Source organism: Folsomia candida, unplaced genomic scaffold (assembly GCF_002217175.1).
Source record: "Folsomia candida strain VU population unplaced genomic scaffold, ASM221717v1 Fcan01_Sc038, whole genome shotgun sequence".
Lineage (NCBI taxonomy): Eukaryota > Metazoa > Arthropoda > Collembola > Entomobryomorpha > Isotomidae > Folsomia > Folsomia candida.
Window position 1 is genome coordinate 568,508 of NW_019091230.1, and position 23,378 is coordinate 591,885.

The following is a 23,378-nucleotide window of genomic DNA, read 5'->3' on the forward strand; positions in this document are numbered from 1 at the left end:
TCAGCTTTTTTTAAGTGCGCCAAAATTTGCAAATCGGCTAAAACATCCAAGCCAAGCCAGTATCTCTCGAAGCCCCCTTCAATCAAATGAGTCATACTTTCCCTCATATTTTTCATAATATGGACAAAAAACTTGCAAAAATGGGCTTGCAAATTCAACTTCCCTTCCATCCTAAAGCACTTTCCCGCAAGACGAATCGACAACCTCTTGGCGACATAATCCGAATACGATTCGCGCAACACCCGCACAATCAGCGCCCTCTTATTTCTGCCCAAATATTTCTCCCCAACGACATCCGGTTCCCCCATGTCCACCACTAAAATACTCGTGTTCAACTTATCCAGAATTTTGCTCTGCTTAAAATCCTGATAATAACTGGACCACGAATCCAACTGATCGACCCCACCGTGTTGCTTGATATCCACCAGCTGAAATCCCGAATCGACCAGCTGTTTCAAAGTTTCGAGAGGTTTCAACTCCTCCTTTACGATTAGTTTACTCGTCAAATCGTTCTCATATTGGGACGAGAGGAAGATTATCATGAAGGAAAATATCACAAGAAGGGCGCCATTCTTCGAAACGTTTTGCTTCAATATGGCGCTTACTACATTAAAAATCCCGCCAATCATTGTACCATCTTTTAGTGACAGGAGCACGATAAAACTTCCCGAAATTAACAACCCGTAGAAAATAGCTGGTTCGAAAGCTTCCACCCAAGCGGAAAACTGTATCGATGTAGCACGCCGGGTAAGATCACAGTAAACTATGGACCACCCCTTAATCCCGATGAAATGGACGGAATCCGTGTTTTCATAAGAAAACACGTCATTCGGTACGAAATACACGTCCGAATAAATGTACCCAAACAAATTGCGCGAAATATCGTTCGATGTGTGAAGAACGTTAACGTTATTGTGGGAAGCGACGCTTTGCAACATGTTAACATTATGGGCGCATCGTGCCTTCATTTCGCGCGCGGTGGGACAGCTTTTGGCGTGTGCATGGGTCAATGTGCGCGGCCAGTTTGAATATATCTCAATATTACGTCGCCACAAGCTAGAGTAACTTTGTGGGCCGAGGGAAAACATGTGACTTGCAGAGTTAGCGGGAACTTCGATAATAGGAGGTATGCAGTACGCGCAAAAGTAAAACCATGTGGCGGCATGTTTGAATCTGTCCATGTGACAAAAGAGAACTCGAACCGGCCATTTTAGCAGACCTGAGAATATGTCTGCCACGGTAGGGGAGCGATTAAGAATGACGATATAATTCGATCGTAACTCACTTTCGTAGGTGTAGTGATTTGCCGACATGTAATTCGCCATGCGGAGCCAACCCTGGTCAGAAGGGCGGAGAAGGATGTGTAATACGCATTTGGCTCGGAAATGGATGCTGTTTCGGACAGGGGCTAGATCCGGTGCGGATGATGATTGACTCGTCCATGGAATTCGGTTGTGCGAATTGACGAGTAGTAAGGTTTCCAAGGTATCGATGATGGTTTGACTGGATGAGAAAAGCTTTATGTGGAAAACACAGTTGAATGGAATAGGAATTGAGTAAAAATGAGGCTTGATTTCTTCCACAATCACGCAAAAACTTTCTCGTGTAAGGAACGTTGCAAAAAATATGGTAAGCAAATGCATTATAAGTTTTCTCTCAATTTTCGGGTTTGTTTAAAAAGAAACACTCGACAACTTGATAGTCGAGTTTTGTACTAAAAAATACAGCGAAAGATGGTATCCAACTGATAGTCTGTCTCACTGAACAGAATCGAAATATATTATGGTTGAAGTATCCACTTTTTAAGTGTCACCCAATGTTACAGAAAATGTATGTAAGTGTCGCTCAACATGTTTTGAAGAATAAGTTTAACAATTATGTATTTGCTAAAAATTGTCATGAAGGCAAATATGTACGTATGCTTATATGCACGTGTGCTTAAGAGGGATCAGTGTAAAGGTAAATTGTACATATGCCTCGTGGCGTGGCGGGTATCGATTTACGTATGTACGTCCTGAAGAGGGATTGATCAGTAATATGTAATTAGTATTTTTTCAGTTACGACTATAAGTGTCCATTTCCTCGGCGTATTAGTCATTATTGAACACAGCAATTCACTGCCGGAGCAAATTATCCCGGGGTTTATGCATATTTCCAAGAATATGTAAATGTTAAAAAATGTAATGTTACTTATTCCTTATTCAGGGTTAAGAAAAATTAATCTAAATCCAAGGTAACCTTAACTGATGAATGTAATAATGAACAAAGTTTACTCGTGATCTATAGTTGCGTTACGCCAGTATGGATTTGAGAGCGATTTGCTTTACAAAACGGTAACACCATTTTTACGACTGAACAAAATAATTTGCAGTATTGGGAAAACTTTTGATGAAGCGAATCTCTTTATTAAATCCCTGGCCGCGTTCACTTCCCAGTTAAGTACGTATTTGGAATCGAGGTTAAGTGAAGAGGGATTTACCTGTATGACGGAAATTAAGAAATATGTTATTGTATATGAAATACAATAAGTTTTCACGTCAACTTCGTAACTGTCGTAAATGGCGTAAATGTACGACACTTGTGAAAATTCCAGGCTTTACTAATCTTCATAAATATACGCAAGGTTGAGGCAAATTTTTCGTTCGTACAAAAATATTTTACTTTTCGTACCACGCTGAGATTTCCTAATTGGAATAGTACTGATATCGCTGTTAGTGAAATCAAGTGATGGCTAAATTTAAGACCCATCTTTGGAACCCAAACTTGTATTCGAGAACGATTGATCCTCTACTAATCGAAAATGCGGTAAGGACACCATTTATACACATGGCATGATTTCCACTTCAGTTTGTACTTTTTCGACGAAATGTCATCAATTCCATCATAATCCCAGATCGATTATGAGGATTACGTGGAATTGAATTATCCACTTAAAACTGCGACATGTTACGCAATTGTCTGTCAGGGGTACACACTCTTAAAAATAAAGTTACCTTTATATTGCATTTTCGATTCATTCTAAATTAGACAACCATATTTGTACTAAATTGAGAATAACGTTACCTTGATAAAAAGTAAAGTTTATTATACTTATACATTGCTTAATCCAGAATTTAGAGTGAGTGCACATACTTATCTTTCAAAATGGTAAGCTTATTTTTAAGAGTGTACATATTTACGAAACTTTTCATCACAGAAAGTTTTACGTAAACAAATTTTTGCACACGCTACGGTACCACGGATTAATTCGGAAAGATTAGCACGTACTCCGCATCATATTGATTGATTGATGCTGTATTCAAGTAGCAAAAATATTAAACATACACTGTAAATAATCTGGTAATAAATATTCCCGAAAAGCACAAGTGTATAACTCTACCAAAGTTGTAATGATAAGTTGTACCCTGTGGTAATGGCTTGGTACTAAAGTTTTACCATCATAGTAACGAATTTTTACTACCTGGTAAAATACTATTACTAAATTTATTACAGAGAAATCATTACCTGCGTGACTTTACCGGATTATTAAGAGTGTACTTTTGCACAAGTGGCATATACAATAAGCAGCTACACGCAATACATGCATACATACATACATATGTAAGTATATGAATTAACTCTAACTCTACACAACATACATACTTATTTGATTAACTCATAATTTGCATACGTTTGATTGGTGCAACTGTACATACATAACAACCGCTTATATAATTCTGAAATATGTATTTATATATAAATCTACCTACATTTTTCTTGATATCATAATACCGAGAAATTAATATGCGTATGCAATACTATGAAAAATATAGTTTCGAGGTACTTTGACTCTCAGATTTCTTTGAAAAATCCTTATTTTTCTATTTGCTGGCCTCCACTTACTAGATATATGTATACAAGATATATTCAGGATTAGTACAGTATCTTGTTGTGCCATCCAAGCGTTAACTTTCACTGAAATCTTCGCCATTCACCGCACGGTAATAATGTTTCATTTGATGGTGGTAAACTTAACACAAGTCAGTAGAAATTTATCACCTTGCGGTGAAGTCACAGATACACACCGTTAGGTGACGATTAACACCGGATTTTTAAGAGTGTAACATTGTTAAGTTAAAATGTATCCGCCAGTTGGATAAATTTCGCCTAATTTTTGTGTCATCCTTTGTTTCACACAAATTTATTTAGAGCGTGTACATATTTACATACACACATTTGCACTCTAGGAATCCGCTGATAAGCGTGACTTTGGTGATGGAGGTTTTTGCCGTGTTGGTGGTGGTGAACTTTTGTGTGGTGATTGAGTACCACGGAGCTGGTGGTGGTTTATTTCCACGCGGTGACCAAGCTGTCACTGATCGGTGACGTATATATGATCACCATTCCTGTAGAGTAACTGCCGATGATAAAATTTCTTGGCGTGTACACATTCCTTATAATTAGTAATCACACCGATATCAACCACGTGTTATGAGCCGTAATTAAAAAAGATTTATTAAAACTTGAAAAAATTAAGCAATAAATCGAATAGTAATAGACACAGCCACAACGATGCAGATCATTATGCCGACAGCAAAAATCTTGACATTTCTTCGCCCCACGTTCCGCTCTAAATTTTCATTTGCCTGGCGTTGCATTTCCTGGATTCGTTGCTGGTCGTGTTGTTGGATGGGAAATGGTGGTTGAATTGTCTGCTGAAAAAATGGGTTTGGTCCGTTGTTCATGCTCCTCATGGGAATTGATTCACCGGGTGGGCACGATGCATCCATGTTGTTGTTCTCGGCATCCTGTGGTGCGTAAGGTGGTATTTCTAAAAAAAAGTACAAAAATTTGTAAAAACAGAGAATTTTTGAATTAATAAATTTGGATACATACAATAAATTTGTATGCGAGATAAAACTAGGAATTGTGTTTCTAATTGTAAGGGGTTACGTGATCATTGTAAATGAAAACTGAAAAAATACTAACTTTTCAAATTCGCCGTTCCAAAAAAAAGTTAAAAAAATTAAATATGACTAAATGCTAAAAAACAAATTTGTATAAGCTAAATACGAAAAGATGTAAGAGGTATGTACGTTACATACGATTAAGAAAAAATCCTGGAACTTTTTTTAAAAATTTTGAAAAAAATTGAAGACTTTTGACAAAAATAATTGAGACACTTTCCATATTTATTATTCATTAAGGGTTCACCTTCGCAACCGTGGGAAACGTTGTAAACAAATGGAGTAAACTGTACGACATTTACGACGATTCCATGCTTCGTAACTGATGGGTCTTTTTCTTCGGTAAAAAGATTTAGTACGATTATAAATTTTGAAAATTTCGAACACCATATTTGACATTCTGTTTGGTCAAGAAAAATTAGGATTACTTAAAATTAGAATAATTAAAATTTTAATTAAAATTAGAAGAATTAAAACTAGATTTAAAAAAACTTTACGGCCATATAATTTGTGAAGCCTTTTCACATCAACCGTTTGTAAATTTATTAAAAAATATTTCATTACGAATCAAAATTTACGAAGGTCGTGAAAACCCCCATTATAAATCCCTTCTTACCGGTAGGATACGGTGGCGGCAAATCTGCTTCCGGTGCATACACTCCTACTCCAAGCCATCTCTCGTCAAACACTGGGGTATCTTGCTGCCCCGCATTTGGCGGCACATTTGAAAAAGCCGCTTGACCGCATGACCTCTCCTTGAGATACTTTGCCTCCTCGAGTATCCCATTCCCCTCGGTTCTCAAGCCTTCAAAAACCTCCACCGTCACAGGGGCGTTATCTGGTTCACTCAAATATTCCAGTCTTCGCGCCTCAATAATTTGGAGGTGCGCATGCGCCGTATATAGCTGACTTACTCCTACTTCTGCTTGAGCTTGGAACAGTTTCTTTACTGAGGACGGGTCCGGAATTATGGTTTGTTGCCAGTGTAATCCGGCGTTAAATTGGGTAGTTTTCACGACCACGTTTTGCACTTCGTTGTGCACCTGGATTTCTAGGGGGGTCGCGGCATATCGCGAGGGGAGTAACCTTGCCACATTTTGGTCAAGTTGAGCCTGTCGGGTGGCCAATTTTAGTTGAGCAACGACCAAGAAAGGATCCATTATTAAGGAAAGAAAAACTACTAATTTCAGATGTTTGTAAAAGGAATAAAGATCATAAAGTAAATGAGGTAATGGTTAAATATGATTGAGAGTATGTGTATATTTAAGTGCTGAGTAATGTAGTTGTATAAAAGTAGATAACCTTTTCATGGTTAAAGGACCTTGCGGATTGGCTGTCATCAATTTTATGTGAGTTAGGGTCTTATACTATCAAATCATATTTGTTTTATTCAAATTAAAAGTTCGAAAAAATTATTCATTCGTTTTTCATTTGTTCAAAATTTTAAAATTTATATTTATTCATGATTCATTTTATATCCATGTTATCTCAAATTAGTCTTATTAAATGGATTTCTCGATCTGCCCATGTATTAAACATGGCGTGAAAAATTAATAATGAATACAATTATTCATTTATTCTTCACGAATATATGTAGAACGAATGAATATTTACTCAAGATTCAAAAATAAAAAATATGTATATTAATCATATATTTATTTATTGAATAACGAATCAACAAATGAATATAAACAGAGATGTTTCCAATTGAATTGTACCAAACGTATGGATCACAGGGCAGAATAAGAGTTGAAAGTCTAGAGGAATTTTTCTCATTCTTGATGCACGGTCCCTGATTAGGATTCCATTAATTGCGAAAACATTAGATTAAATGAGCGTGATCGGTTCGCTTTGAATGCGTACATCCGATGTTGGATACCTGTGAGGTATTCTAGGTACATATTTAGATAAGCGCGATGACGTATGTATGCCGATAATATTTCTCACCTTATAGTGACAAACTTGACACCAGCCAGCGACAATTTGTCACCATGCGGGCAAGGTTTATCACCATTTCGTGAAAAACATTACCACCGCGCGGTGAAGTCACATATGCACACCGGTTGGTGACGATTTACACCGGATTTTTAATCTGGTCAATAATATCAACTTGTGTAGCGTAGGTCAGATATTTATGCATAACTGATACATAAATATGTACATATTATGAATATTTATATGCAGCAAAGTGCTCAAATTAATTATGTAAAAATTTAGGTTAAATTTATATTTCAAATAGTTACACCCAAGGTTGTGTACAATTATTATACGTATAGAGAAAAGTATACATGGAGAATTTTTATTTTGTTTTAGGAATTTAGGAATCTCAGATTTGTTTAGTAATCAGTAGGCTAAGTAATCAGTAGTTGTACAGAAATGCTGACACGTATTACATGCTCAAATCTATACATTCTGTGTATCTGTATATAACTATAACGCATGCAAAGAAGGAAAATGTGTTAAATGGTGGATGCAATACCAGGAAGGAATAATTCTGTACCAAGTTTAGGACAGAGTACAATTTTACATTTCTCAGAAATCTCTTTCTAAATTAAGAACAGTTTTAACCATTTTTGACCGACTTCGTTTATGTGCACATTGTTCTCTGAATGGGTTTCTACACGTGCACTTGGATACAATCGTATTTAAGGCACACAACGTTTGTGTGTATATATAAATATGTACCCACTGTTATTACGCATGTCTTTATATCTCTATACATATATATTTAGGTACATATTTACATATGTATGTGTGCATGTCCCTTAAATTGCTTATAAATAGCAATAATTTACGCTGACAAAACATGCAACCGTGATCAACCAGTCTTCATTTCGTTCAGAACTCTACCACTTTTACATTAAAGCTGGGACTGGCTAATAACCAAAATATTAGTCTCAATATTTACTAATTTGTTTCCTATTTTATCTTGAAGTTTGAGTAGAGACTCCTTTATCCATAAATCGTCTCAAGTAATAGTTTTTATCCATTCAGCTATCTCTACTCCGAATATTCAAATAAGCAGAAAGAATGTGCTGGAGAAAATCTGAGGCAAATGAGGAGGTGTCAGCGCAAGAAGACTTACTCATGCCGAGATTAATCGAGGAGCAGGTAATACTATATGTAAGACTAACAAATTAAGAATTGTAAGAATTGTATGTATTTGATACGTGTTTACAAATTTCTTCTTCAAAGTTGAACTGATCCTTGTTAAAGAAGTAAATCCAGTAAGTATTTACGTATTTATGTACCGACAGAGCTGGGAAAATCTAGATTAAAATAATCAAGATTAAGATTAAGATTAAGAATAATTAATCTTAATCCATAATTTTAATCAAGAAATTTGATCGTATTAATCAATAATTTTAATCTTAATCTCACAAGTCAATTTAATTAATTTAATTTTTAATCTTTAATCTTTGAATCTTCGACTTTAATTTTAATCACGATTAATATTATGATTACCATCACGCTATCTGTTACTCGACTGTCGACTCCTTGTAAATCTCTAAATTTCAACGCACGATCGTCTTTCAACACTGGAACCATTTTTAAAAATCAAAACAATTCTAAATTTCTGACAGGTTCCCTTCTTTGAAAGGAACGTTATTTAAAACTGTATTCTTTAAAAAGATTAAGAAATTTGCTGTCATTAAAAAAATTAATTTAATTTAAAAAATTAAGAGTTATTATTTTTTTGAAATTTAAAAACGCGTTGCATTTGAGGTGAGACTAATTTTTACTCGTATTACAAGTTATTGTATTCGCCTTAAATTTAGCTGATAAAAGTTTAATAATTTTGAATAACAATTTTGAAGCACCGATGCTTCATACTTTTATCAAATTTTAGAATTTATTATATAATATCGATGTAAACTATAAAAAAACGGCGATAAAATAAAATAATTCTTAATTATTATTATTAATCTAGATTAATTAATCTTTAGTCTTTAATCTGTGTCATAAAAATAGATTAATTTAATCTTAATAATTTAATTTAGTAGCGGAAGAATAATTTTAATCTTAATCTTAATCTCTGATTCGGGGATTTTTAATCTCAAATCTTAATTTTTAATCTCGAAACTCATTAATTTCCCAGCTCTGTGTACCGATGCAATGGTACATATGGTACGCAAATTTCGTAACGCAATGTTAAAAATATGAAAGTTGGAGTAGAATTACACTTCTTGCAATTATCCATTCCTTCATACATTCAGAATTCGGCTTGTTCACATGAAAACATGACGCAATGTACCGGATTGCTCATTTATGTAAGGGGTGCGTAGTTCGTAGGGTACATGCCGTACATATTTATCTATGATAAATGGGTTTATACATACCTAGAAAACCTGGATCTTAACCTCGAAATTATTTGAACAATTTGTCAATACTTGCAAATACCTTCAAATTTCTAGCCATGATTCATCATTTAGCACTTACCGGCGGTCTAATACAAATTTTAAACACTGTAAATGTTTCCATAGGGGAACCCTCCACGGAACCCTCCCCAGGAGGGTTTGCACGAGACGCTATTAACTTTGGGTAAGTGTGAATTTACATACTGTATAAACTTTACCTAAAAAATGAATAAACTTAAGTACTCTCTTGACTTTAGAACGAATTCGTAACTTGATGGATTCACAAGTTGAACTTGCAATTGCTTGTATTGAAAAGGAGTGTTCATCAGCTTTGGAGAAAGTGGCAGGTTTTTCTACTAATATTTTGCATTATTATTTATACACAATTATTTACATCTGCATCTAAAAATATGCGTATATACGTACCCGTAATTTGTGCTGTCTAGTGCATAGTGAAACCGGAACAGAACTTGCAGATAAACTTAAATCTTCAACCCTTCTGGAATTACAACGCGACTATTTTAACAGTCAACGATACCATGGTTTGGAATTAGGTGAGCGGATTTGTTATTTCTCCTGCATATGAAATTTTAATTTATTCTGATAAAATCATTGATAAATTTTATTCCACTATTTTCCAGCTTGCATCAACGCATATGTGGGTAAGCGTGAATTTTAATATTATCTACATATATATGTACAAGCATTACATAAATACGCATAATCGCATTATGTATCATAATTATAGTAAATTTTATACGAAGTAAAGCTTTTATTGCTTAACAGCTGCCAGATGGGCGCTTAACAACACCAAGAAAATCGTCTTGCATGCCCATAAAATGGTTGAGAAACAAAGACAAATTCTCTTGGATTCGGGAGCGTCGCTTGCCGTCGATACGTATCAACCACCAGAGCTGGAACCAGAATTTGAATTTGAACCAAGCCATTCTCCGGTTTAAAATCATTCTTTACCTAAATATATTTTATTAACTTCTGTAAAATTTGGCACAAATATTTCTGTACATGTTTTCACATTTATGTAACTGTATGTAAACAGCAAAATATTTTCATGCAAATATGTTTTGGTACCAAAATACATATACATGGGCAACAAAATTTATATTGCATGACTTGAACATAGGTCTCTGTTGGAATGAAGGTCCTATGTATTTGCTCATTAAATTCATGCACACAGTATCAGTACCAGATATTTACATCATCATATTTACAATGCGTTCATTATTGGATGCCAACCAGCAAAACAATTAAATTCGTACAGAGACAAGTGTGGACTTACTTATGAAGTTGCTGGGCGTACTCACTTCAACATCTCACATATTTGTGCATAGTCACTCTTTTAACAAACAAATACTAAATTTACAATACGATATAAAATTACAATACAATACAAAATTTACAACATAGAAAATTTTCCCAATAGACACATTCCTGTTTAATTGGAAAATATGTATTTGGCCGAAACGTTTGTGGCTTTCGATCTAAAATTTTTGCGAGATTTGGTAAACTTAAGAAAACTTTGCAAGTATGGTATTCATTTTTTGAGTAAATATGAAAACTCATGTATAGGATAATTATGTAGAATTGATTTAATTCCTCACAAAATTGGAATCAAATGATCATGCTCTTTCAATTTTCTTCGGAAATTTCAAAAATCCAAAACCATATTTTTATGCCAAACTAAATAAGCCGTAAAATGTCCCAACTACATAAATATTATTTTTCGTAAATTTTTTATTTGAATAAAAAATCCGGAATTTATTCAATGAATTTAATTCCCAATACAAAAATAATTAAAATTCCCATCGTTTTTTTTAGAATTTCCCATCTTCCAATTCAGTCCGAATAAGTTTATCTTTCCAATATAAAAAATATATTTCCTAATTGACTTCTTCCTTCAGGAAAAGAAAGGAAAAATTTATTTCCATTGTCTGAAGTTTCCGGCGTAGACTCCACCGAAAGCTGGGGCAGCGGCGTAAGCGCCAGCGGCGTATACTGGGGCGGCGTGGGCGTAGACGGGGGCAGCCTGGACGGCGACGGACTTAAGGAGTGGGGCCTGTGGGACGGCGAAGGACTTGACGATGTCGGGTTGTGGGATGGCGACAGATTTGACAAGGTCGGGTTGTGGGATGGTCACGTGTCGGACGAGGTCAGGTTGTGGGACGGTGATGGACTTGACGAGGTCGGGTTGTGGGACGGTCACTTGTCGGACAAGGTCGGGTTGTGGGACGGCGACAGTCTTGATAAGGTCGGGTTGACGGACTTCGATGGTCTTGAAGATTGGTGGTTGGGGAACCTCGACCTGGAAATGGATGGAGAAAATTGTTAGTCGGGTAATTAGCAGACATTTTGGGGGTAGAAATTTCCTATAGGAATAAAAATGCCGTGGTCAAATTCCCAATGGAAAATTCAGGATTTTTCGCCCCGAGAACAATTATTTCCCAATTGTAATTTTTAGACTTGAAATTTGCAAATGCGATGACTAAATTAGCACATTTTTGGGATTCTCAATGCGAAATTCCAAATTTAGCCACTTATTTCCCAATGGGAATTTTGAAACGGAACCGTCCCTCGAGCTCTTACCTGCTTGAAGATGGATGGTTGTGGAACATTGACGGTCTTGTAGAGGGGTGGTTGAGGGATGGTCTCAGTTCGGATGAGTGGGGCTTGTGGAACGTTGACGGTCTTGACCAATGGAGCTTGTGGGATGGTCTCAGTTCGGACAAGGGGAGCTTGTGGGACGTTGTAGGTCTAAAATCACGTATAGATAAAAATTAGTTAATTACAGTTAATTAACTAACTATTGATTAACTTCTTATCTACCTTGACAAGTGGGGCTTGTGGGTAAGCGACCGACTTGACGAGGGGGGCTTGTGGGACGGCGTAGGTCTTGACGATGGCTGGTGCTGGGGCAACAGCGATGGCTGGAGCGGCGTAACCGAATCCACCACCGTACAAGTTTCCGGCGGAGGCAGAAGCCACAAGGGCGAGGAGGGCGATACACTAAAATATTCGCAAAAAATTAGCACGTGCAAAATAAAATTTACTTTGCAAAATATGTTTCACTTACAGCCTTCATTTTGCTATTTTTGGTTTAGGAACTGGTAAACCGTTCACTAGAAGAGGAGAAGTGATAATGATCCATTTAAAGTGGAGCAGACTGTATTTATAGGTGAATCTCGTTCTCCAGTCAAGGGGCAGGCCAGCCAACCCACCCCACCCAGATTATCTAAAGGGCACGCGAAAAAATAATACATCAATAATTCGCCCCTGTGCAAAAATATTTGCACATCCATTCCTCTCCCTTTTGCACATGACGAGATAGCATACATACAAATTCGCACACAAAAGGAGCACTATTTGTTTCTTAATTAATGATTCAGATCGAAGCTCACCCTCACCCTCATCCTCGCAGCGTTATTTATTGGACGAGTAATTGACGGTCAGCCGCATAATGGTGGATGGTGAATCCCTTAAAGAATAAATTTACGAAATGATCGTCATCATCATCGCCGTCATGCATGGATGAATGTATCAATCAATCAATCAGTTCGGCAAAGAAGTGGTCATTATTTAGTTCTGGTATTGAACTTCCTCAGAAAAAAATAATCTTCTTGTCACCCTTCCTTCGCGTCAAGGCGATGTGATGGTGGAAATTGTGGAGATTGAATCAAATTCCTTAATTGGCGAGGCGATTCGATGTATGTACTTAATTCCATGTGAGGAAATCCTTCTCAATTCTTGTGGTGCTGCTGGATTTTATTTATTCATTCATTCTGCTAATTACATTTCAATGAAGAGAAGAAGAAAAAAATAAAGCTGTGGCGGCGTTGGCCACTTTTATGCAAATCATTGGCAAGCAGTAAATCATAAAATTGCAAGCTTACCAATTATTTCGTCAGATTGTGAGTATGTACTTATATAAATGTTTATGTCTGTCTGCATGTATGTAATGTCCTTAAGGTGGTAATATGCTATTTTTTGTCCGTATGTAATATTTTGGAGACATGAAATTCGTCTTAGCAGGAAGATAAAGTTGTCCAGGAGAGAATTGGGCATACTCGATTTTAATTGGTGAATCAATCAATCAGGAATTTATGTGTGCGTGCAGAAAATAAGTATCGATTTATTTACATGTGTAATTTAGTAGGGATGAAATAAATAAGTAACGTGTCACATGGGTGGTAGTGCATCCATGCATTTTGCGAGGGGGTTAATTTCATACATAAGTATTTATATCCACTCTTAGAAATCCAGTATTGAAATAATACCACGTGGTATTCGTGCATATATGACTCTACCAAAGTGGTATTGATACGGTGTAGTAATAACTCGGTGTAAAATTATTACCATATCGGTAGGAAATTTTTACGGACCGGTATAATGTTAATACCAAGGTGTAATAACTTTAATACCCACTAATACCCAGAAGTCAATATCTGCCTGACTAAATATGCCAGATTTCTAACAGTGCAGTAATTTCATTAATGTTGTATCAACATTTTGATTGGAAACGCATCGTATGCATGATATTTTTTGAGAAGCGAAGTGATCCTATCATTATTAAGATGCAGGCACGACATGCAATTTGCTCGTCGTCGTGATTCGAGATGGGATAAGAGGAGAAGAGAGTGGTGGTGGTGATGTGAGAAAGATGTAATAATAATGCAGGTAAAGTGTTTACTGGCAAGGTTGCAGTTGGCCGTGTTGAGGAAGGCAATTAACCTACTAGATCACCTGTATTGCTTGGTTTGGTTAGCTTGTTAGTGGTGAGTAAATCTGTGCAAGTGTGATGGTCATCTCTTCATCAGTTTCGATATGGAGGCAAGGAAAACGTTGCTTGTTCAAGTTTATCTTTTTTACAGCCAGCACTTTAAGGCGAATAGAATACAAGACAGGGTTGCTACTTATTTGAGATGAGGCAGTTGCATACATAGGACATTGTGGCCAGAATTTGCGAATTTTGGAAATCATGAAGACGCTTATAGAGTTAGAACATTGGACACTTAGAAATTATAACGTTGAAGGTATTCATGATTCCTTAGTATCACTTGTAGATCCTTTTCGCCTCGTAAAATAAGTTACGACGGTTACGAGATTTTTTAAGCGTTGTAAGATTTTGTCATAGAAAATTGCGTTAGAAGGTTACGATTTTTACGAAGCTTGACCCTTCCTTCTAAATAATTTTACTATAAGACAATTGTGAATACCCTCAAAAACTGTACGTAAGGGTTTCTTAAAGGGCTGTATATAATTTTGGAAATATGTACATACATACAAAAAATAAGTCCATGTGCATTGGGCTGACTCACATACATACATTTGGGGATATTCAAGACATATGTATTTACTTCTGAAACAACAAAAGATTGTCAAAAAGTTCTACCAATAATAATTGACATTCACTTAGGGTAAACTTTATATTGTTTCAAAAAAATTGCGGATTCGTTGCGATACTGACCAAGGGAACTCAATGACTTCACTTGTATTTCTGTGTGTAAAGAAATGCCAGGGTGTATAAGACGTTTAATATTCATTTTTTAGTTAACATTTACATACGTAAAAATTCATCAAAAATGATACGTCTTAATATTTAGTCTGAGGTGTGTGCAAAAAGTACATTCATACGTCTATTAGTCAATCAATCTTAAGAATACTTATGCTAAAAAACAAAGTCTTGGAAACCCTGACATTTCGCTTCCATCCAACACAACTTTATTAGTTTTCTTGATTTTTTCTTTATTTTGACAGGTTTTGCTTCATTGTTACGCATCGTTATGCCGACCGAGATAATTTATTGTGAGGCTGTGTATGAATCGATGAAATTAATGATGAAATTAATGAAATGGTCACTCTTGATTGGATGACCAGTGCCAATAATAAATAAATAAACAACAAATGATAATATAAAGGTTAATGTCTCTATGCAAATTTTATGCTAACCTTTAAAATCTAATGAAATACATAAAACTCACTCTGCTAAACGTGTCAATAATGATTTATTTGTCGTATGTCATTCATTCTGTGTGCTCACATGTGGCATTACTTATTAGCTGGTAACTTTGTTTTACTTGGAATTGAATAAGGTGTCATTAGGTATGAAAGGCAGAAAAAAGGTAATTGTAAGGTAATGTAAGGTCAGGCTGGTTCTTGCTTAATGAAATAGGTGTGTTATATGTCGTTTTTTATGTGCAATTGAGTAGGTATTACAGGTAATTGGGATTGGACTGGATTTGTGACCGTAAAGTGTGGAGATTAATGTAAAGATTAGGATTTATATATAAATATCGAAATTATTATTTGTGAAATGCTGAAACTGGTTTAAAATACGGTATGAATAGAATTTAAATTACATTGGCAATTAGTAATTACGTTAAGAATTCATAATTTTGAGAAAAATTATGGTTTAATGGTAATTATAGATTCGGTTTTATAAATGTACAGAAGTCGGTCATACACTCAAGCATGTGTTGCATGTTACCTGTTAACAATTAGTGGATACACTAATTGTTAATAATTTGTTTAAGTTTGTTTGTTGCTTGTATACTTAAACTTGCAATAATAAATTACACAAATCTGTAATTTCTAAATAGTTTCCTCGATATTGGCATATTGGCATGTTTTAGCATTGTCTTAGCTAATGTATGTACTAAGACATGAAAAGTTACATAAACTAAATAATTTATCTTAACAAATTGATAATTATGTGCATATGTATGAATGTATGCGTGGCTTGGTCCATGTTATACCTAGTGTAAATTAAAATTATTAATGTAGTCAGATGAGTAACAAAACAACTTACAAATTAAGGAAATCTACAATCTTCAGATAATTGTCGGCCGTGTGAATATCTAGTAAGTTCGTGAACACACATAGGTAGTTCCCATGATCGTCATAACAGAGTTTCTGGTAAAGTCAAGTAAAAAGTTGTAAGTAATTGGAGCTAAACATTTCTAATCTATCTACTTACACACAAATTTAGTGGTATTTCATATGTTTAAGAGGAAGAGAAGAAGAGAATTTTGTGAAGATGTAAGTGACCTTTGGCACACGTACATTTACATGCCTCTGAACAAAAGTTAAGTATTTGCATACATATTTATCAGGATTTATACATATGATATAAATATGAACATACATATTTGTAAATTACTGGCCGAGGTATTAATTTTTTGATTGTGCCCAAGCCACATGGACGTGAAAATATCGTGTAAAAACAGATTTTTATTGCGAATGCACAAAATCCAAATATATGTTTTTTTCAGCTTTTCATATATGTAACTAACTTATGTAATAGTACATAAGTAAGTATACACGTATAAATGCAAATATTTTAATTAATTGGCAAAGAAAAATATGCTGCGTAATAAGTACCCCACGCAAACCAGAGCCTTGAACTTGCCTCATTACTTTTCGGAAAGTTATTTAATGAAATGATAATAAAAACAAGTTGGAATTATTGCCAAACGACTTGAACTTGAATTTGAAACGAAGCAAAATTCAATGATTATTACAAAGTTTGTGAGAAATCGAGTACATATGTATGTAAATATGTTCGTGTTATCTAACTGAACTATGCGTGTGGTAATGTCATCATTAATGTAACTTAATTTCTTGTTAGAGTGTATCCATTATTTTGTAAAATGGCATAAACACTTAATTCCGCATAATTTAAATCCTTTTAGACGATAAATATCTGTACTTATAAGTAGAAGACATTGAGAAGTGAATATAGTTGAATATTAAATTGACTCTAACGATTAAACAACGCAACGTCATCACATTAAATTTTTTGCATCTTCATCATTCAATATCGCTAAAAATGAACAAGTTCAAGATTTTCAAACAATATTGTGATTTTGTAAATTGTATGTATTGTACGCAGCGGCGTAGCCAGGATTGGGCCTTGGGGGGGGGGGGCCCAGCCAAAAAAATATTTAGATTACCCTTTTTAGGCTTAAAATTTCTACGTCCACTCACTTCAATCGCTTTAACACAGGGTACAGATACATGGGTACACATATCCTAGCTTTAAGCGTCAGAAACCACTAACTATTAAATAGCACGCGATATTCTATGGCTGACATAATAGCGCCTCAAACATTTATTATCTGTAGTAAATTGTGTTTATCTAATTCATCCCAGTGGTTTTTTATGACAAACAAAATCAGATCACACATTAACGAGGGTCTGCAAACTTGGGTTAAAGTTTGAAGGTACCAAGCGGCTCTAGTGCAAGGCGTGACACCTCAAATGATAGTGGCCAGTTAAAAAATCAACCTTGTATCCCTTAGATAGTCTCTTGTACATTCAAAGAAAAGTTGTACGAAAAAATCCCGGTAAAATGAAGGGTTTGATAACAAAATTTTTACGATTACTCAAATTTCAAACCAGTTTTTACTTGAGAAAAATTTTCCAAAAGTCATTAACAAAGAGCTTAGGGCATGATCGGCATAATTGGTCCAAAGAATAAAGACTAATATAAAGGATGTTAATTTATTCCGGTAACATTCATTTTTTGGTCCCGCTCGATACAAAATCAGCTATAATATAACCATTAATCCCTTCAATGTTTTTCGTTGAAATGTTTACCATGGGTGTAATGAAGATACCTAGTAGGGCCAATTGTAATGACCAACGTCTTCTGCGAGCCAAACAAATTAGTAGGACTTAGGTATGTTAGACATTTGTACTTTTTTTATTGAAATGCCCATCCAATTGTCTATTAAAAACCATGATCCGAAATTTTTAGTGACCTAAGGTGCCAGGTAAAACCATACCCCGGAGACTAAACATTGGACTTATGTCTGTAAGATTGGAGGAGAAAAATTTTGTAAATTCATGCCAACTAAAGATATACATACCACTGAGAAGCCCGCACTGATCATGTGGTACGCTCTTGAAAAATGAAAAACATATTTTGAAAAGACGAGAAAATTTTTACAATTGAAGTTAAATAAAATAGCAAAAAGACCGTATCCACGGCCCATCAGTCCAAACTATCCATAAAAATTTCAAAAATGTTAATCGGACCCTCCATTCTGCTTGTGTGATTTTTTTCTTGGGTGTAAGTTGGATTTGGTCGAAAACTCGATTTTTCTTCATTTCAGGGTGAAATTTCGTGTCAAAAAAATAGTTTTTGAAGTTATCGGGAGGACTGTGAAATCCCAGAACCACTCCTAACTCAAAAATAGCCACTAGACATTCAAGGAGGGCTCAGGTCCTACTCATGAGACCAAAATAGTAAATTGGTGGTTGAAGTCCACAATTCTTGACTCCATTTCGGACCGGGAAAAAAATTCACCATTGCCGAACTTCAACCTTCTGGGATACAGTATATGGTCCAAACTGAAGCTTGATACATGTGCTAAATCAAACATAAGTTTGGAATCCTAAAAAAAATCTGTAACCTATAACGGAGACCAATATCCCTTAGAATGGGTGCGTACCGCGAGTGAGATGACGATACCAAGACTTACAAGGGAACCTTAAGTACTGTCACCTCTCGATTTCCTTCGGAATAGCCTTATTCGACAGATAATTTAGTGAAACAAAAACTTTGTCATAGAACATGCGGTGCAAAATCGCGTTTTCGCGAAATATTTGGCGAGAGCTGCACCAAAACCTGCCATTTGCCCAATGCTTTTAACATAGCCACCATCCTTTCGAATGATGAAATGAACTTTATAGAATCTCAATAAATTATATTTGTACCTGTCCGCGTAATTTTAGCCCGATCACGAATATGCAAAAAATGATGCAAAGATTCGCAAATTTTTTGCACATTGCAAAAATGCAAATATCCGCAAATTTGAATTTCTTCGTTTTTTTTAAATTCAACAAATTTATCAGTTTAACTGATATAAAGTATACTTTTCTGATTGCCAAAAAATTACAAAAATTTGCAAAAGATTGAAGTTTACAATTTTTAAATTCTGCTTTTTATAGAAACTTAAGAATTATCATATATGCTGGTATGAGCGAATAAAAAAAGCTAATTTGTTGAACAATTAAAACATGCTAACATTGCAAAAAATTCTACATATTGAACTATAAAATTGCACCAAGTTTTTGCAACTTTTAAAAATAAATACCACAAATAATTACGAAAACCACGTAAAAATAGATTATTTAATTTATTTTCATGAAAAATTGCGAAGTTCAATTTTTTGAAAATGTGTGCAAATTTTTTGCAATGACAAAAGTATATTTTATATCAGTTAAACTGATCAATTTGTTGAATTAAAAAAACGAAGAAATTCAAATTTGCGGATATTTTTATATTTTCGCAATTTGCAAAACATTTGCGAATCTTTGCATCATTTTTTGCATATTCGTGATCTGGCTGAAATTACGCGGACGGGTACAAATATAATTTATTGAGATTCTATAAAGTTCACTTCATCATTCGAAAGGCTGGTGGCTATGTTAAAAGCTTTGGGCAAATGGCAGGTTTTGGTGCAGCTCTCGCCAAATATTTCGCGAAAATGCGATTTTGCACCGCATGTTCTATGACAAAGTTTTTGTTTCACTAAATTATCTGTCGATTAAGGCTATTCCGAAGGAAATCGAGAGGTGACAGTACTTAAGGTTCCCTTGTTAGATCTGGTGTCGCTTCACAAGGAGATAATTTTTGAAAGCTGGTTGGTCTAGCTTGAAGAGAATTTTATGGACTTTCTCGTGATATCGTTATTTTTTTTAAATTCCATAACCTAGGATCGCTATGTGAATTTAAATATGTATTGGTCATAACAATTGGCCCTACTAGGTAAATTCTAATTAAAAGCACCATAGGTTTGAAATGCAGGTCTTAGAAGCAGGACATTCTAATCAAAAATTAAAATCGTAGAAAATTCGGATGTGCCGAAAAGATTTCGTAGCAATTTTGTTAGGTTAGGTTAGGTTTGTTCGGTTAGGTTAATAACAAATCCTCCAAGGATGTAAAATGACCTGAACAATTTAAAATAGAGGTAAATCGAGCAGCGCTTTCCAAAATCGTCCGGATCGTCCGGTTTTTCGGACAGTTCGCAAAACTCTCGAAAAAAGTTCGACTCACACAATGCTCAAAAAGCTCGTCTTGCTAAAGATCTGTTCAGAAAAATTTCGGCTCGCTCAAGCTCAGTCGAACCGAGCCGAGCTCGGTTCAACTGAGCATTTGGTTTACCTCTAATCCAAAATAGTCGCACCTACCAGAAAAAGAATGACTATTTTCAAATTTCAAGATAACTTCTTCTTTTCCAAATTATGCAAGGGAGATAACAACATAAATCGGGCTAAATGAAAATCATATCGAAGTAGCCCATTCTGATGAAAACTAGCGCCCAACCCAGATAAAAATTTGAGATTTCGCTGTGAATTCCCTATCGAATTCGCAGCGAAATGTCCGCCGATTCGCTGGCGAATTCGAAGCGTACTCGACTCCAAGAATTCGTAGCGAAGTCGTAGCGGCTCCACGATTTCTCCACGAATTCGCTAGCGGATCGGCGGACATTTCGCTGCGAATTCGCTAGGGAATCCACAGCGAAATCTCGAATTGTTATCTGGGAATAATCTGCATTTTATGGCAGCAGAACTTACAACCTAATCGAAAACAATCAAGTCCCCTATAAAATATTAACAGCCGTGTTCCATTTGCGTCAAGGCTTTGAAAAAGTGAGAATTTTATCACGTGAATAATGCCTGGACCTTTCTTTAAAAAATAGTTTTGTAACACCTATAGTTTCGAAAAAGAAACATTTTCTTTGCAGTGAAAAATATTACCGGATGAAATTTATATCCTTTAAATATCTCTAATAAAAAGCTTGGCGGCGAAGCTTACAATACAGTTGACTAAAAAAAGTCTCAAACATTTGACTGAAAAATTAAACGACGTATTAAACGGCGAGATTCCAATGCGGAGACCTCAAGTGGTTTTCTTCGATTGCGACCAGAAAAAATTTAAACAGTTAGTGCGCAGAAACAAGTGGGACAATGTTTTTGAATTTTCTTGAATGCGCGTAGTTTTCCGTTTGCCAGAATTTTTAACCAAAACCAGGATTTTTCAACACGCTATAACTTTTCCAATTTGAACCCGATTACAGACATTAAAGAACTAAAAAATAGTTTATTATAAACTTTAAATTTTGAAATTTGCATTTGTGCTTTCGAATTGGTGCTTTCGAAGTTTGAAAAATGCATAAAATATCATTGTATTTAACATTACAAATTTTTGAAACGTAATTTTGTTTATTAATGTTCTTTAATTTCTGAAATCAGTTTAAAATTGAAAAAGTTATAAAATTTTGAATGATTCTGATTTTGTTAAGGATTACGCTACAAGGGCAAATACGTGTATCTACAAAAATACAAAACTGTGGATGTTTTAATTTCTGTCCGGCAACAATTTAAAATTCGTCCGATTAAAATGGGAGAAACCCATTTGGTGTTTACATACATAGTAGCATGATTTTTTAGTACAGCTTTACGACGTTTACAAAATCTATTAGCTGTCGTAACTGATTTTTAGATACAAAAATACTAAGGCTACGAAGTAATAACGAATTCCCCTAATGTGTAGCATATAACTTCATACGCAACTTACTTTTTGATTTTTTAATTTTTTGCAATTTTTTTGCAATTTTTTAAGTATTTTTTTTTATTTCTCGGGCTCTGGGGGGCTCAAGCCCCCCTGGCCCCCCCTTGGCTACGCCGCTGATTGTACGCAAAAAAAAGTTGGAGTAGTAATTTGTTTTCGCAAACATTTATCTACGTATGTATAACCTTATACTTCTCAGTGAAGATTAATTACGTTGTAATAAGTTACAGTATAGATGGAAATAATTTTATTATCGACTGGTGCTATGGACTGGTCGGTGAAGTTAAGGGCATGCATTTAATGCCTCTCCAAAAAAATGGGAAGTACCCTCCCAATATTTCAGAAGTACCCACCATTGAACCCTACCTCCTAATGTTATTTTTGAATTAGGATTTTGGTGGCAAACTACCTCTTAAAATAATAGACGTATCTGCAACGTATAATTTTGGAATTTTATGTAAAAAGCGTATCATAAATTTACAATTAGAGTTAACGCTTCCATAAAAACAAACATTTTTAAAAACTACATGGCAATCAAGGCTTTTGTGGACTTAAAAGGTCCTCCACCCACGCTTTCTCTCAATACAAAGTGGTACAGTTTTGGCTTCAGGACAACATAAAAGATTGTTTTTAAGTTTCCGAAGTACATCTTTACAAATATACAGTACCAGTTCTTAAAAAAAACTGGCACTCGTGCATGTCGACCATTCCAAACAGTGCAGTAAAATCGAACTAAAGGGTTACGATTTTCAGAAATCACCTTAAAAATGTGAAATTCGGTACGTGATAATGCCGAATTTGTAATCTTAAATTTTTTATCGCTTCTCAGAAATGAGTATGAAGTGAAAAGTGAGCAAAGTGCAACCACACTCTTAGAAATCCAGTATTAAAATAATACCAGGTGGTATTCGTATAAGACTCTACCAACGTGGTATTGATAATTAATACCGTTTAGTAATAACCCGGTATTAAAGTTTACAATATCGGTATCAAATTTTTACGGACCGGTATAATTTTAATACCAAGCAACTTTAATACCTAGAAATCAATACCTGCATGACTATACCGGATTTCTAACAGTGCAGTGACCGTAGAAGGTGACCTTACTTATTAAATTTAGGTAAATTTAATTTTATCAAAATATAATTACGCATATTTATATACGTTATCAAAATTTAATTTTCTAGTAATGTTAGCGATTTTTTAATTGCAACGAAGCAGAAGAGGAGAATATGCTATCAAACTTAGAGTCAGGACTGAAGCTTCCAAAGTTATTGAGTCAAAAATATAATAAGACCCATCACCGTTAAGAAATTTACATAGAATTACGATATGCAAAATGAGAAGCTCCTTCCATTTAACAGGAGGGAAAATTTTGAGCATTAAGAGGTTGCTTACCACTTAGGTAACTTCTTAAATATTTGGAGGGTGATTCCCATTGTTTTGGAGAGACATTAAATTACTTCCGAAGTTAAGTGTCAG

The 23,378-nt window shown here is 35.1% G+C and overlaps 3 protein-coding genes across 5 annotated transcripts; 1 reads left to right on the plus strand and 2 right to left on the minus strand.

Annotated features, from left to right (window-relative positions):
• Positions 1-4,468: 4,468 nt before the first annotated feature.
• Positions 4,469-6,285, minus strand: LOC110861203. 2 transcript variants are annotated; one of them, XM_035860920.1, is made up of 3 exons: positions 5,563-6,285; positions 5,194-5,346; positions 4,469-4,810 (listed from the first exon to the last, which is right to left on the minus strand). In XM_035860920.1, the coding sequence occupies exons 1-3, from the start codon at positions 6,104-6,106 to the stop codon at positions 4,512-4,514; spliced, it is 996 nt and encodes a 331-aa protein (XP_035716813.1). In that variant the 5' UTR covers positions 6,107-6,285; the 3' UTR covers positions 4,469-4,511. The 2 variants fall into 2 exon arrangements, with proteins under 2 accessions (XP_035716813.1, XP_021966009.1); XM_022110317.2 differs by lacking the exon at positions 5,194-5,346 and having other exon boundaries at positions 5,563-6,271.
• A 373-nt stretch (positions 6,286-6,658) lies between these two features.
• On the plus strand, positions 6,659-10,953 carry LOC110861213. Of its 2 annotated transcripts, none has more exons than XM_035860942.1 (6): positions 6,659-8,069; positions 9,431-9,488; positions 9,562-9,651; positions 9,751-9,858; positions 9,946-9,966; positions 10,091-10,953. In XM_035860942.1, the coding sequence occupies exons 1-6, from the start codon at positions 7,977-7,979 to the stop codon at positions 10,261-10,263; spliced, it is 543 nt and encodes a 180-aa protein (XP_035716835.1). In that variant the 5' UTR covers positions 6,659-7,976; the 3' UTR covers positions 10,264-10,953. The 2 variants fall into 2 exon arrangements, with proteins under 2 accessions (XP_035716835.1, XP_021966016.1); XM_022110324.2 differs by having other exon boundaries at positions 6,662-8,057.
• An 85-nt stretch (positions 10,954-11,038) lies between these two features.
• Positions 11,039-12,545, minus strand: LOC110861169 (protein PELPK1). The gene is made up of 4 exons (XM_022110281.2): positions 12,393-12,545; positions 12,146-12,325; positions 11,906-12,073; positions 11,039-11,624 (listed from the first exon to the last, which is right to left on the minus strand). The coding sequence occupies exons 1-4, from the start codon at positions 12,399-12,401 to the stop codon at positions 11,241-11,243; spliced, it is 741 nt and encodes a 246-aa protein (XP_021965973.1). The 5' UTR covers positions 12,402-12,545; the 3' UTR covers positions 11,039-11,240.
• Between the last annotated feature and the right edge of the window lie 10,833 nt (positions 12,546-23,378).

What these genes read in the sequence shown, in the direction of transcription:
- LOC110861169 (XM_022110281.2), bottom strand. An exon ending in CACAAGCCCCACTTGTCAAG is followed by an intron (nt 12,074 to 12,145) that starts GTAGATAAGAAG and finishes ACGTGATTTTAG; the next exon opens with ACCTACAACGTCCCACAAGC. An exon ending in AACCATCCATCTTCAAGCAG is followed by an intron (nt 11,625 to 11,905) that starts GTAAGAGCTCGA and finishes ATCCATTTCCAG; the next exon opens with GTCGAGGTTCCCCAACCACC.
- LOC110861203 (XM_035860920.1), bottom strand. Translation starts at nt 6,106, where the DNA reads ATGGATCCTTTCTTGGTCGTTGCTCAACTAAAATTGGCCACCCGACAG. An exon ending in GCCGCCACCGTATCCTACCG is followed by an intron (nt 5,347 to 5,562) that starts GTAAGAAGGGAT and finishes TTGACCAAACAG; the next exon opens with AATGTCAAATATGGTGTTCG. An exon ending in CGTTTCCCACGGTTGCGAAG is followed by an intron (nt 4,811 to 5,193) that starts GTGAACCCTTAA and finishes ACTTTTTTTTAG; the next exon opens with AAATACCACCTTACGCACCA.
- LOC110861213 (XM_035860942.1), top strand. Translation starts at nt 7,977, where the DNA reads ATGTGCTGGAGAAAATCTGAGGCAAATGAGGAGGTGTCAGCGCAAGAA. An exon ending in CGAGACGCTATTAACTTTGG is followed by an intron (nt 9,489 to 9,561) that starts GTAAGTGTGAAT and finishes TCTTGACTTTAG; the next exon opens with AACGAATTCGTAACTTGATG. An exon ending in AGCTTTGGAGAAAGTGGCAG is followed by an intron (nt 9,652 to 9,750) that starts GTTTTTCTACTA and finishes TGTGCTGTCTAG; the next exon opens with TGCATAGTGAAACCGGAACA.